The sequence below is a fragment of the Nothobranchius furzeri genome, chromosome 14, assembly GCF_043380555.1.
Source record: "Nothobranchius furzeri strain GRZ-AD chromosome 14, NfurGRZ-RIMD1, whole genome shotgun sequence".
Taxonomy (NCBI): domain Eukaryota; kingdom Metazoa; phylum Chordata; class Actinopteri; order Cyprinodontiformes; family Nothobranchiidae; genus Nothobranchius; species Nothobranchius furzeri.
Window position 1 is genome coordinate 39189305 of NC_091754.1, and position 14745 is coordinate 39204049.

Below are 14745 nucleotides of genomic sequence, written 5' to 3' on the forward strand. Positions count from 1 at the left end.
TTCCTTTCAGCATTCTTTGCAGCTCTGCGTGAAGCTAGCCGATAGCTTTCTTTCAACCTGGCCTTTAAATCTTGTACATACTGTGAGTGAGGTTGACAGCCTTTTCTTTGTACAGGAAGATCAAAAGCAAGGTCAATGGGAAGACATGGACCACGTCCAAACATGAGTTCATATGGGGTGTATGTAGTCACCTCATTTTTAGTAAAATTGAAAGCATGGTCGTGTGGTTTCACATGCTCCTTCCACTTGGACTTCTGTTTGGGTTGAAGAGTTTCCAACATTCCCAGTAAGGTGCGGTTGAACCTTTCTACCGGATTGCCTCTAGGATGGTATGGCGTTGTAAGACACTTTTGAACTCCTAACAGAACACACAGTTCTGGTATTAACTTGGACTCAAAGTCTCACCCTTGGACTGTATGTAGTTTCTCTGGAATTCCATAATAAATAGACAACAAAATTCTTCCAAAGACATTTAGCTACGGTTTTTGCCTTCTGGCTAGGTACTGGAAAGGCGAGAGCGAACTTGGTGAAATAATCTGTCAACACCAGAATGTCTTTAATTTTGCTGGATTAAGGCCTAAGGCTGAGAAAATCCACACAAATAAGCTCCAACGGACAGGAAGTTGTGACGGTAACAAGAGGAGCTGCTTTTTCTGGCAGACTTTTCCTACAAACACAATGATCACATGTCTTTACTTTCTCTCCCACATCTGCTGCCATCTACTGCTATCCCAGCCTGGGTGGGACTGCGGGAAGGCCGCTGAATCATTCCAGGGTCACTGCAACCCCTCCAACCCTCAATGCTCCTCCCCCTATCCACACTGAGGTGACATGCGCTGCTTATCGTGACTGCAGGAACTGAAGTGGGGATAGTCCCAACCCACCACCCCACCTAGTGGACACTTATGTCGTGTTGTCTGAAGTCTGTTGCATATCTGTTTTAGGTGGGTTTTTTTTGCAGAGCAAAGCTGCCCTCCCGGTGGAGGGTAACTCTGAAGTGCCTTTTTTCCCTCGACCTGAACCAACCCTCATGTAACCCTCTTATCTCTATTAAGGTAGCGCGACTCAGGGTTGCGAATGACCACAGTCACCAATTCTTGTCACGTGTCTTGCCCATGTATGTCTGATCTCTGAATTGTGTGTCCTGAAACTCTAATTTCCCTCTGGGATTAATAAAGTATCTTTGATTTGATTGATTCTTGGCCAGTAGAAACGAGTTCTGACAAGGTCAAGAGTCCGTTCTATTCCCATATGGCCCATATCATTGTGTAGGCTATGGACAGCAGTCTCACGCAGTTCTGTTGGAAGAACCAACTGGTATGTCTGTTGTTTTATTTTTTTCATATCGCTTTCTGTAGAGAATGCCATTGATCAGCTCCAATTTATCCATTTCTTTAAGGAGAAGAGGAATCTCAGGAAGCTGTGTCTAACAGTTGAAGGAACTTTTTCTCCCGATTCCATCTGGGAAATTACCATTTAGAGAATTGGATCATCTCTCGGTTTCCCTTGTAGCTCATCATGAGAAAATGCTGGAACAATAGGAAGTCCATGACAGGTTTCAGAATAGCTGCCAGGAAGTGCTGCTGCTTTGCAGGTTTCGGATTCAACCATTACAACATCAGCTTTAATCCTGGCAAGACAACTTGTGCAAATAGCGCTGACAACTTCAGATGGTATTTGTTCATAAGGACTGGTTAAGAGATGTCGCTGAGCATCAGCACAACAATTCCACGCTTAAGGCTGTTTTATTTAAGCAAATAGTAATTCAATCAGTCAACGTCGGATCAACACAGAGCGTCAACCAGGTCTCGGTCTAACAGCCTCAGAAGTAATGGATTTGACTTCTACAATTAGTCAAAAACCTGCTGTGGAGAGGAATGGACGTCATTGGACTGTTATTGCTGATCAAGGTAGACCTGCATAAAAAGTGGAGTGGCTCAATGTGCGTTGGATCCCTGCGGGTTTTAGGAGCGTTTCCTATTTGTTTGGAGGACGAAATCAAGTTGTCGGATCAAGCTGAGGATCACCGCGGCCTTTCCTGTCGTCACAGCACCCATCAAAGAGGTATGCGTAGCGCTACACTGAGTATGGCCATTTAAATTGTGTGCACACATAAAATAAAAACAAAAATCCAATCCAGCATCAGCACAACAATTCCACGCTTAAGGCTGTTTTATTTAAGCAAATAGTAATTCAATCAGTCAACGTCGGATCAACACAGAGCGTCAACCAGGTCCCGGTCTAACAGCCTCAGAAGTAATGGATTCGACTTCTACAAGGTGTATGCAGAGTATTATCTCTGTTTCGTTAGACATGTTCCACTACATGTCGTGGTTCTCCAGGGGGAATAAAATCAGAGGTGGGAATGGAAGTTGCTTGGTTTTCTTTGCCTTGTCCACTTTAACCCTTGGAAGTAGGAGAGTTTTGGCAGAATCAGAATTGGAGGAGGATTCTCTGGATCAGATGAGCATGAATCCACAGATTGCTCTGCTTTTACAGTCATTGAAGTCTCTGGTTCGAGTACCATTATAGACTGATGTATGTGGGACACCACATCTTTAACCCTCCCACTGTCTTCATGGGTGACCCCGCGAGGAAAGTTGGCCATTGAGCAGGATTGATGGTTTATCCCTTGAGGTCCACGTGGCAGGGGGGAGGTGGTGCTCACTCATCACCCCTGCCACGTGGACCCAAGGGATAAACCATCAACCCTGCTCAATTTCTCCTCGCAGGGTCACACCCATTAGGACAGTGGGAGGGTTAAGGTCTTCCCAGACAGTTTGGCTACCTTTTGTAAATCAGCCAAGTAAACATTCATTTTGGAACCACCAACTTTTGAGGCATATACATCAGATAGGTTTTCTATACAAAATCTGTCACCTGCACTGGATGTAGACGTGTATGGTAACTAGTGAGATAAATGAGTTAAGGATGAGCCTGAACTATAATCAACTACAACCAAGTTGTGGTATTCTGATTCAGATGAATCTATTGTAATGTTGCGTTTGAGATCACCATACTGCTCAAGAAAATCCAAGACTTCTTCAATTGAATGCTGGGTTGCTCAAAAATTAAGAATCACACAACACAAGTTGAGATTTGCTTTCACAGGTACCATGTATTAACACGCAAAATAATATTAATAATCAGAAAAAATATAGAAATGAAAATAATAAACTGAGAGCCAATCAGAATTGATGAGACACTCCTAAACTGCATTTTAACTAATCACATAAGCTTTTCATTGGAATAAATGAAACCCAGTAAAGAGGAATGAAGTGCCAGGAGCACACCCAAATGATTTTCTCTGATTTAATTCACTACAACCAGAAGCTGAACTGTGGATTAGGTCATCAGCCATGTGACCTGTTTGGAGTTACTCACCCAGATTACATGCCTGGCTGGTCAGAGCGTAGAGCTGCTGTTGGTAGGACCACTCCTCATCACTGGGGGCAGAGATAATAAACAGGCGACGTCTCCATCGAAACCTGCCATCAGGGAGAGGTTGATGTTGGATTAAAGCTTGGTGCCCTTCCAGTTCAATGTGCTATTCCTAGATGCAGACAACCCCTGACTGTGGTCAAAAACCTGCCAGGTCACTTCACTCTGAATATCTCCCCACCTCCATAGAAACACCTGCTTGGAAATTTCATGAAAGAATGTGCCATTGTGATTCGGCTCGACCAACAAAAGAGCTTCAGAGGAACGCGAACCAACAAGCAGCTCGTAAGCAGCCGATACTATCTGACGCAAACAGATTTTCTAACTTCTGAATCAATGCTGGATAAGTCTTTTCCAGTTCTCTGTTCTCCACTGAGAAGAACAGACAACTAGCCTCAACATCTCCACATCTCCAGACCACTGGGCCTCTACTGGAAAAAAGCAGCATCAAATACAGAATGGTGTCTGAAAATGTTTAAACAGGTGTTAAAAGGCTTTATTAGCTTTTTAAACCCAGCAGAAATTAGCCAGAAGTCTTTTACCAATCTGTCTAGTGTTGTTCTGGTCAGAGGACTTCTTCCTGTTCTACAGACTCCACCCACTTTGAGTGAGGTTACCTGCAGGTATTGAGCAGTGGGTAGATAGGTAGACATTACTTACAAATGAGTGGACTAATGTCTTTAGGTAAGCTGCAGTTAGGTCTGCGCCTTGGGCTTCCCAACAGGGTAGCGGAAGGAGCTTTATAAATAAAGCTTTGATTGATTGGTTGATTGATTGATTGATTGACTGATTGATTGATTGATTGATTGAGGTTGTTCCACCACTGACCGGCATTGTCCAGGCTGTGGGTTCTGAGTCTTACCCAAGGGATCATTTTAATGTGAATTTTGTGAAGCGACACAAAACTAGGTCCAGGGAAGCCCTCAGCCTCACATTAATAGATGTTCAGCCATTTTGACTTTTCGAACTCTGTGCGTTTGTGTTTGGATGTTAATCATGGAAATACCTGGACACAGAGGACCAACTGTGAAGTCTCTGCTTCATTTCCATCACTAAGTAAAATTAGATTTCTGTACTTTATTTCATTTGGTCAAACGTGTTAGCAGGGCTGCTGGCTGGATAACTACATTTGAGTGGGGGCCAGGCTTCTCCTGTCTCCCGCCCGGAAACAGTTAAGACGCAGGCAGCTAGCTGTTCCTGTTTTTCAGGGCAGCCGAGATGCTGGGACAGCTGTGCACGTCCCATGTGAGGCTGTAGTCATGTTGGTCGCCTATGGAGCTCTGAGGGAGACCACAGAAACACCACAGCCCTTTGAGTTGATTGTGCGAGGTCCATGCTTCTAGCCGGCAGTGCCTTCGCTTTGGAGTCGCTCAACCTTGTTTTTCTTACTAAAAGCAACCAGCAAACCTCTGTTAGCTTCGAGTTAGCATATAGCTAATATCCAGCTCAACTCCGATTGTGGTGGAGCATGAGCTGATGTATGGCCAGTGGGCCCGGCTCTCATCGCAGTGGACTGAGGCGCTGCTTTTATTTCTACTGTCCATATTAAAGCTGCACAGGCGACCAGCATGACTACAGCTTCACATGGAAACCAGGCGGCTGCGTGAGTTGACTGCCCTGAGCTCCTTCTTAGCTTCTTGGGTTAGCACGGTTAGCTAGTAGCTAAACTGGTTCATTTGCTCCCATCATCATAGCCCCCACCCTCAACTCCACCTCTTTTCCCTTTTTTGAATTGTCTGGGTTTGACGAGATGTGTGACATGGCTAATGTGGCGGTGACGAGAAAAATGGGCGATGCCATGTCCAGAATTATATTGCATATCTATGGTCTTACCTAGACAAGAAGTTTTCCAGTGACCGGGGCTTGTCCTCTTTCTTACACACAATCCCATCCCTCTTCTGCTGCTCCATCTCTTGGATGCGAGAGGAGAAAGTGTCGATGTAGTCAAACACTGCCTTCATGGCGATGGGAACCTCATAAGATTGCTGCCCAGAGAAGAACATCAACAAGAACGAGTCAGTCTGCTGTGGATTACTTACAAATGTGAAGACACAGAAAATGATTCACTCCACAGCATGAAAATAAAGTCTCGTCACATTTGGAGCTGGTTTGTGAATATTTGGGATGTGTTTCACATCTGAATCAGATTAAATAAAACTGGTGGCAGAGGCAAAAAGTATGTCGCTCACGCCCATGCTCTGAACTTAAACACGTGTATGAAAATGTGGCATTCTCCAGGATTAGGGTTAGGCTCCCACACACAGCCTGCGCCGACGCTGCTTCTGCCAGCGTGCCATGAGAAAACTGGCCTTGTTGGTGAACTGGTCCAGCGGCTACTTTTATGATCTGTCTTTGAATCTTTCTAATTAGCTTTACTGTTATTACTTAAAGGGTTTCATTATGTTTTAGTGTTTTTAGTCAGTTTATCTGATACATTGTTTTTGTTCTTTTATTTGAACCAATGTTTTTTATGCTTTTATGTTTTATTGATCTGTGAAGTGCCTTGGTGGCATGCTTTTTGCCTGTAAGCTGCTATATAAATGAAAATTGAGTTGAGTGACAGCTGTCAGTGTCAACGGCTGACAGGGAAATTAGTTGCCAAGCCTGCTGCAAAGACTGTAAACCAAACTATGTATGTTTGATGGAAATTGTTCGTTTGAGACACAAAATTCAGATTTTGCCTCCATCGCCACTAGCCAAACCAACAATATCTTGCTTGCACAGCTGTCAGCACTGGCTGCCTCTCCTGCCCTATCTGGACCAGTCCCAGAGGACCTCGCCTCCATGTTGCCATGCCTTGGTGAACCAGTGGCGGTGGGCCAGAGTCTGATGTTAACATTAATTTGGTAAGGTTGAGAGCAAATCCAGTTGTTGCAGAGAGGCCTGCGTGTGGTGTGGGACTGTGCCGTGCGAGTGGATCTATGCCCATGATAACAACCTCTGCCCACATTGATCACTGGTACCAGGTCGTGGCCAGGTTAAAGGCTCCTATCCACAGCTCCACTGCAATCCATCTCCCACTCTGGTCGGAGGTGGCCGGAGACGCAAAAAAGAGCTGTGATGGAATGGAGCTACAGGCTAATCCTGATCCCATCATCCCACCAGACAGAGATCATTCATCTGGCCCTGGGCTTACATCAGCTGACGTGGCACTACATGCAATTGTAAACCATTTCAGCCCAGTTTACCGCAGTGAACGCCCGGCCTCACAGAAGGAGAGAAAAACATCCTCACCTCGTCAGAGCTTGTTGGATGCAGCAACAGATAAAATTTCAGCAGAATTGCACATCTCTGACCATCCAAAGGAACAGAAGGTTTTCTCCAGGTTAGACAATTCCAACTTGAAATCACCAGATGGGATTGATGTTCCTTCAAGCCCAACATTGTCAAATCAACCACAGCATCTAACTCATTCTCTCTACTGCTATTTCCCCCACTACTGTCATCATTGATGACTCTATTATTAAAAATGTGCACTTTTTAAATGCTACCACACTGTGTTTTCCTGGAGCAATCTCTAATTTCCCTCTGGGATTAATAAAGTATCTTTGATGTGATTTGACTGATTTGACTCCGGTCATTTTAGATAAACTTCCTAGTTGGATTCCATCCTTGGTTTGGTTATAATGTTCTTAAACTGTGTGGAAAGTCCATTTTTATCTCAGACCCTATTCCCACTCGCAGCATTAGTATTGAATGCTTCAGCAGGATTCTTGGACTTCACTCATGGCTTCAGTCTTCCTGCAGGGCTAAAAGCTTTAACTTCATTGATAATTTTTAACTTGCTTTGGAAAAGAGCCTCATACTACATGAGAGATGGTATCCATTCAGACCCATCTCTAAACTTCCGTTCGCTCTTCCTTCTTCCATCTCAGGAACATTGCTAAGCTGAGTCCCATTCTGTCCCGCTCTGAACTTGAGACTGTTCTCCACACCTTCATCTCCTCACGCTTAGACTACTGTAACTCTCTTTTCAAGTGTCTGAGCAGAACCTCCCTGAACCGTCTACAGGTGGTTCAGAATGCCTGTGCTCGGCTTCTGACCAAGTCCTCCAAACGCACCCACATCACCCCGCTTCTCCTCCAGCTTCACTGGCTGCCAGTCAACTTCAGGGTTCATTTCAAGATCCTGGTTCTGGTCTATAGGGCCTTACATGGACAAGCACCATCTTACATTGGTGATCTTCTTAGTCCCTACACCCCCAGCAGGTCCCTGAGGTCCAGTGATCAAAGCCTACTGGTTGTGCAGCACCAGGCTAAAGACCAAAGGTGACAGATCATTTGCTGCTGTGGCCCCCAGACTCTGGAAATCTCTCTCCCTGAGCCTGAGATCAGTGGACTCAGTGGACTCCTTTAAAAAGCAGCTGAAGACTCACTTGTTCAAGCTGGCTTTTGTATGACCTTCTTCACCACTCTTTTCTGCTCTCCCCACCTATTCCACCTTCCTCAGGATCCACTAATTTCACTCTTTCCTGTTCACTCTCTCTCTTTCTTAACATTTTTTTTAATCAGAATTGTCTATTTTTGCTCATTTTAAATATACTTTTAAACATTTTGTAAATTATTTTTTACATTTTTACATTCTTTGTGTTTTTGTGAAGCGCCTCGTGATTTTTATCTTGAGAGGCGCTATAGAAATGATCTTTTCTTCTTCTTCTTCTTCTTAGCTATTTTTATCTTAATGTGTATAATATGAGGTTTCCATGTAAGATTTTCATCAAACATAACACCCAAAAATTTGATTTTCTTTACCCTCTTAAGTTCCATACCATCCATTTTCAATGATACATTTGTACCTCTTGTCATTAAACAACAAAAATTTAGTTTTCTTAAGATTAAGTGACAACCTGTTTGTGTCAAACATTATTTATTTCATTATTTAACTTGAATAAAAAAGGTGGTGTTCAGGTAGCATGTCTTTGTGTTTTGTTTTGGTACAGAAAACTGAGAATTTTTATTGGTAAATTTAGTCTAAATAAAATTTTTGCTTGGTAACGAAATCGTTTTATTTAGTTTTGATTAATGTGAAGCACTTTGTGATTCTATGTCTGTGGTAAGTGCCATCGAAATAACATTTATTTACTACTTACTAAGAAAAGTGAGGCTACAATTCACACTGGATCACCATAACTGGACCAGAAAACGTTTCCTGATCTGATGAGTACCACTATAGAACCCCTTAGAGCCAATTCTTTAACACAAGCAACATATTCTGTTTGATTAGGCTTCGCATGGAGCCAGGCCCACCTTGACTCTCATGTCGATGTCTGTCAGGACCATGTAGAACTCCTCGTAGGTCATCCCAAACCGTTTTCTCAGATCCATGATCAGGTCTTGGTTCATCAGGTCTTCCTGACGAAGACCCTTCATAGGTTTGTCGTTCTCTGAGAGAAGAAAAGAACGTCAGATTCCACAATGAGCATTCACCCCAGGTGGTACCAGTACCAATAACACCTGTAAAACAGTAGTCCTGCTCTTCAACTACAGCCTGAGCCCAGGATCAGAATGGAAGAAGCCTTTTCGATGTGAGGTGAATCATCTTCAAGCAAGTCTTTTTGACTTTGAGACTGGTGGTAAATAATCTACAGCAATGTGCTGAAAGGTGTTTAATGGGAGTTTTTACCAAATTTCTCTTGATGAAAATTGTTTGGTGCATCTATGAGGTCCTAAAATCAGCTAAATCCCATTAAATGTGATGAGATACTTCTGCTGCTGCAGCATTTTGCCCAACACACACCGCCCAGGCCAAAAAGCTTCACCACACAAAGAAATGGTCACACACTTCAGTATTTGGTTGGGCCCTTTAGCTTTGATTACGGCACACGTTCCCTATGCTAATTGTTTCAATAAACATCTGGAATGTCACAATATTTATTTTCATCCCGTGTTGCTTTGATGTTTCACCAAGATCTCACATTGATGACAGTGGGGTCTGACCGACGCACAGTCTTCTCCAGCACCTCCCAAAGATTCTCAATGGGGTTAAGGTCTGGCCATGACGTCTCATTCTCCCTGGACCAGTCTGGACAGTTCTCAGTGTTAGTGGTTTCTGCCATATCCTTAGATGTTTTCTAAGATGGTTGTTTAAGAAACGAGAAGCAACTCATTGCACCAATTAGGGTTAAATAACTTTTTGCAGTCATTTTTTCTGGACAGTGTATAAAAACCTAACCCTAACCAGTGTATAAAAATGAACTTTCTTAGAATGTCTAAACTAGGGCTGCAACAAACGATTATTTGGAAAATCGATTAATCAGATGGGGTCTCGACACGATTAATCGATTAATCGGATTACATGGGGAAATTTTTAAAAACTGCTAGGGAAATGTTATTTCTCTCCTTCCTTCACTTTATTTAACACAACATTATTAGAAAACAGTTCAATAGCAGAAAAACATCATGCCATCACCTAAATTGTCTTATAAGGTGTATAGACAGAGACCCTAAGCTACATCTATCTGTGACCTAAAATGCTTGGTCCAAGTTAAACAGCTTAAGGGCAATTCTCATCTGTTTTGTTTGATCTCATCTGTTGACATTTATTTTAAATGTAATTAAACATAGGCTGTGAATTAATCAAAATTGATCACTATTTCCAAAAATGACTGAAAAAATACCAAATAAAACAAAAGTAAATGAATGCCATCCTCCTTGCGATGATGCCCTGGGCAACTGCCATAAATTCACATCAAGAAATGCTGCTGATCATTCCAATGATCCCAAATAGACTCACATTAGGCCACATGAAAGCAACTGAACCCAAAAATATATTAACCAGTATATAACTGCACTCTCACACAACACGCCTGCAGCAACAGTTAGGACTCCTCCCTCCCTTTGAAAAGCGTTTTTGCTTCTGAGGACATTGTGGCTGTAAAGCCACATGCTAGTAGTCTGGCCCCGGTGTGATCAACCAGTTTCTGCGGGAATGTGACGGCGGAACCAGGGCCAGATTAACACTTTGTTGTACCCTGGGCAATAATATTCAAGGGCTCCATCATCACGACCCAAGGATCACCATAATGTGGTCACATACAGAATATTTTACTGTAATATGCAGTAAATATACTCAATACTTGAATGCCTGACAACACGTAACCCGCCCAGAGTAACCTTTGACCCACCTCGTGTGGACTGACCAATGAGGAGGGGGTCTTAACTCATACTCTTAACTCTCTTCATTGGTCAGTCTGCATGAGACTGACTCTCAACTGACGTTCAGTCGTAGGCAGCGAAGCGTCTCTGTGCAGTGCAAAAGCCCGGGTGGACAGTTTGTTTAATATAGGGTGACCATATTTCCATTTCCAAACAAGAGGACAGGTGATCTGTGCCTATGACATCACACTAAGGCAATGCCACACAAACCATGTTGGGACCCATTTTTTGTAAGAACTAAATTAATATCAGATTCTGCCAATAAAAGGGCTCTAAAACAACTCATATGTAAATATTTTGCATATTTAATGCAAAATCTAATTTTTCTGCTTTAGTGCTGCAACAAGGTTTTATTAATAATAAATTATTATACTTTTTGTTTTACTACAGCATCGGTAAGCTTCCTGTGCACAGATTATTAAGGATGCTTGTTTCAGCTGTGAGATTAGACGATAGAATCAATGAAAAAATAAGTTGTCACACACTCCATGGAAACTTTCAGAGAATCCACAGTGGCTTTCAAATGGTTTTGTTACTTTTTGCAAGTTTATAAAAGAAGCAGATGAGACAGCATGTCTGATAATTTAGTTTTTCATCTGATAATATTAGAACATGTCAGTAATGTCTGAGGGGCTTTTATAAACACCATATAACTAACACTACTGGAGAGGGCATGAATTACACAGAGGCTTCTGGGGAGCCCAGTTATTTGGGGGGGGGGGGCATTTTGCCTTGGCCCCCAAAATGTCTTGAAACGGCCCTGGGTGTGTGACTGAGTTTTGAAGGTGATCTGAATTGTATCAGATGTATAAATATGACATGTGTAGAACTTATTGTTTTTTACTGGTAAAAACGTGTAGTGGAGATAAATCTACCTACATTTTACTTTTCAACACTTTGTTTTGTTTTCTTGTTTTTATTTAACTATTTTCCTGTCCTGTCTGTCTCTCATCTTCCTGCATCTCCTCTTAATTCTCCAGAAAATCTGTTGCCTGGATTCTTACTTTTTCACCTCATCAGTTACTTTTGAGCAGATCAAAGGGATCTCTTGACCGAAAAGCGCAGAGCGCGTTTTCGATGCTGCGTCAGTGAGGTGACATCACCACAGCACAGGTGATGAGCTCCGCAGTAGCGAGCTTCAGGCACAAATAAGACAGAAAATAGAGAACATGTGCGGACATGAACGATCGTATGCTAATTATAGTTTTTTGGTTGCGCCACTTTGAGAATGGACCGTGCGCTGGAAGCAGCTGCCTGGATCGCTGTGCAACAATGTGGAACCGGTTCGCAGCAGCGCAAGTCTGCCGGCTCTCCCTCACGCTGATCTGCCGGTACCGGCTCTCCCTCACGCTGATCTGCGGCTCTCCCTCGAGCTGATCTGCCGGCTCTCCCTTGCCCTGATCTGCCGGCTCCCCCTCGTGCTGATCTGCGGCTCTCCCTCGCGCTGATCTGCGGCTCTCCCTCGCGCTGATCTGACTTGCTCTGGTCTGCGCGCAACGGCGGGCGGGAAGGCGGGGCGCTTTTGGAAGAGTTGTGCGACACAATGAATCGATGACGCAATTCGTTGCCAACGCTTTTAGTAATCGATTTTCATCGAATTTATCGATTCGTTGTTGCAGCCCTAGTCTAAACTTATTTAACCAGCTGGTATCAGGTAAACCAACGTATAGAACAACCATTATGAGATGTAAAACCAATCACTGCATTTAGACATTTGATGAAAACCTTAGCTACTACTTGGAAAATAGTTATTTGACACATCAGCATTTTTATTAGTGAGGGTTTTTCTAAGTGAGCCATTTAACAAAAAAATGCCACCATTTGTCAACTCGAGTATTGAATTCATGCAAAGACATCTAAACATTTAAGTTTTTTTTTCCTTCTTCTGCTTCTTAGAGGGTGCAGACGACTGTTTCTTCTCTCCTGCTCCTTATATCCTGAAGGCTCTTGGTCTTGTCTCTGCTGCCAGAGCGCTTTTCTGCATTCCTACTGAAAATTTCAACTTCTTATAAAACTATGGATTTGGTGAGATTGTCTATGAATGAAATTGATATAATTTGTAATAATGTGAATGTGTAAATGTGTACATGGCCGACGCGGTCGCTGCATGTGAGCGGCTCCAAAGTTCTGTGGAGAAGCTGCAGACGGCCCATCCAGCCGCGCTCATTCTCATCAGCGGGGATTTGAATCACGCCTCACTCTCTTCCACCCTCCCAGCTTTTACACAGTAAGTGAAGTTCCACACCAGAGACAACAGGACTATTGACCTGCTGTATCCTAATGCTAAAAACGCACTCCACTCGGCCGCTCAGATCACAATCTCATCTATCAGAAGCCTGAACCCAGGTAGAATAATAAACCCTGGTTGACCCCTGAGCTGAAATCTTGCTGAACGATGGGACAAAAGCTTTTATGGCAGGAGACAAAGAGGAGCAGAGACGGGTCCAGAGGGACCTTAAATAGAAAATCAGATGGGCTAAAGACATCTACAGGAAGAAGCTGGAGAAACCGCTGGGGCAGAACAATGCTTGTGGTGCATGGAGAGGCGTCAGCAACATCACACATCACGAAGAACGAAAAAAAAGAAAGCAAGTGAAAAGGAGTTATTTTCTAATCCACTTTGCCTTAGACCCTGGATCATACATATGTTGTACTTCTATTTAAATGAAAACTAATGATGGGAGTTTGACCACGCCAGTCACATACTTTCAGATTTATCAGCTTGTAAAAGTTTGTTGTTAGCATGACTACAAATCAGACGTTGGTACGTTGCATATGTGACATCACCACATAATCACTCCTCTAGCGTAGCTGCTGCTTACCACATGACCAGATTTATGGTGTTTCTGTCCTCCTGAAGGAAGGATTTGTAGTTTGCTGAACTTCCAGCCATTTTCCCTCTGTTCTTCTCCATGTCTGATTCGATGATGTCACTTTTGTGAAGCACATTTGTAGTCCTGGACTTGTTTTTACACAGAACCTAAAATAACATTTCCTCCCGTTCAAAAATAAGTGCGTTCTTGGTATTAAAATGCATCTTTAAAATTCACGAACATCATATGTGAAATCCATGGGACATAAGAAAATAGTGTTGTTGGCCCCATTGGTCCAGAAGTAGATGGGCGTGACTTAGGCTCCCTATAATGTGTATTAAATTCGTGTTGTGTAGTTCCCTGTTTCCCATCTGATATTTACAGTTGGATATTTTTAGAAAAAATTGTACCTACATCTCAGTAACATTTTAGGTTTGTATTAATATCACTCATCTTAGTCAAAAGAACATATATAAATGTAGCCACAGTTAAACTATGATCAGTGGAATTTAATGTACTTCATGAACATGTTCAGTGGTACTGGAAACGCTCATGTTTATTTCTACTACTAAAAATGTAACTATACTATTATGTACAGGTTAGCAATAATATGTTTTAAAAAATGTTTCAAGATAGACACATTTGTGAATTAAATGCTACAGTGGCTTGCCATACTTCGGCAGAGGTGTATGAAGCAGACTCGAATCAGCAATCGGACGTCTGCGGTTGTGCTGCATAGCGCTGCAGACAGCTAATAAGTAACAGGATGATTGAGACTTTTTTTTGGTACCACTTTACAATAAGGCCCCCCTTATAAATGGCTAATAAATTGTTTATGAATGTGTTATTAATCAATCTATAATGCTTTATAAAAGATTAATAAATGTTATTCATTATTAATAAAGATTATAGATTAATAACACATTTATAAACTATTTATTAGCCATTCATAAGGGGAGCCTTATTGTAAAGTGGTACCCTTTTTTCCGCTTGTAGAGGTTTGATGTTCTTAGATTCTCAACCATCATGTTTTTCGTAACTCCGCTTGATCGTGAGTCGGCTACCCGCTAGCATTAGCTAATCTACCCGTAGTTGCACTTTTCATCCCAAAGTTTGGACCGTCTCTTCCTTTGTGTCTTTGCTGGTTTCTGTTTTCCTCCACAGCACCTGGATTAGCACATTGTGCACCAGTAAAATGCATCTTCCTTACACAATAACAAGCAATTTACATTGGTTTAATAAGTTCTGGGGAAAAAAGTAACTTGAAAAGATGTCGCATGAGCACTACGTCTAAAAATAGTTTATCACAAAGAGTTTTTTCTTCGGGAGCGAGTCGA

The 14745-nt window shown here is 42.5% G+C and overlaps 1 protein-coding gene across 1 annotated transcript in view; it reads right to left on the bottom strand.

Annotated features, from left to right (window-relative positions):
* ccdc80 (coiled-coil domain containing 80) overlaps nucleotides 1–14745 on the bottom strand; it is a 48966-nt gene that overhangs the window by 10185 nt on the left and 24036 nt on the right. The window contains exons 6-8 of the mRNA XM_015965687.3: nucleotides 8688–8824; nucleotides 5275–5426; nucleotides 3385–3488 (exon numbers count right to left, since the gene is read on the bottom strand). Coding sequence (XP_015821173.1) covers nucleotides 3385–3488; nucleotides 5275–5426; nucleotides 8688–8824 — 393 coding nt within the window. The remainder of the gene's footprint in view (nucleotides 1–3384; nucleotides 3489–5274; nucleotides 5427–8687; nucleotides 8825–14745) is intronic.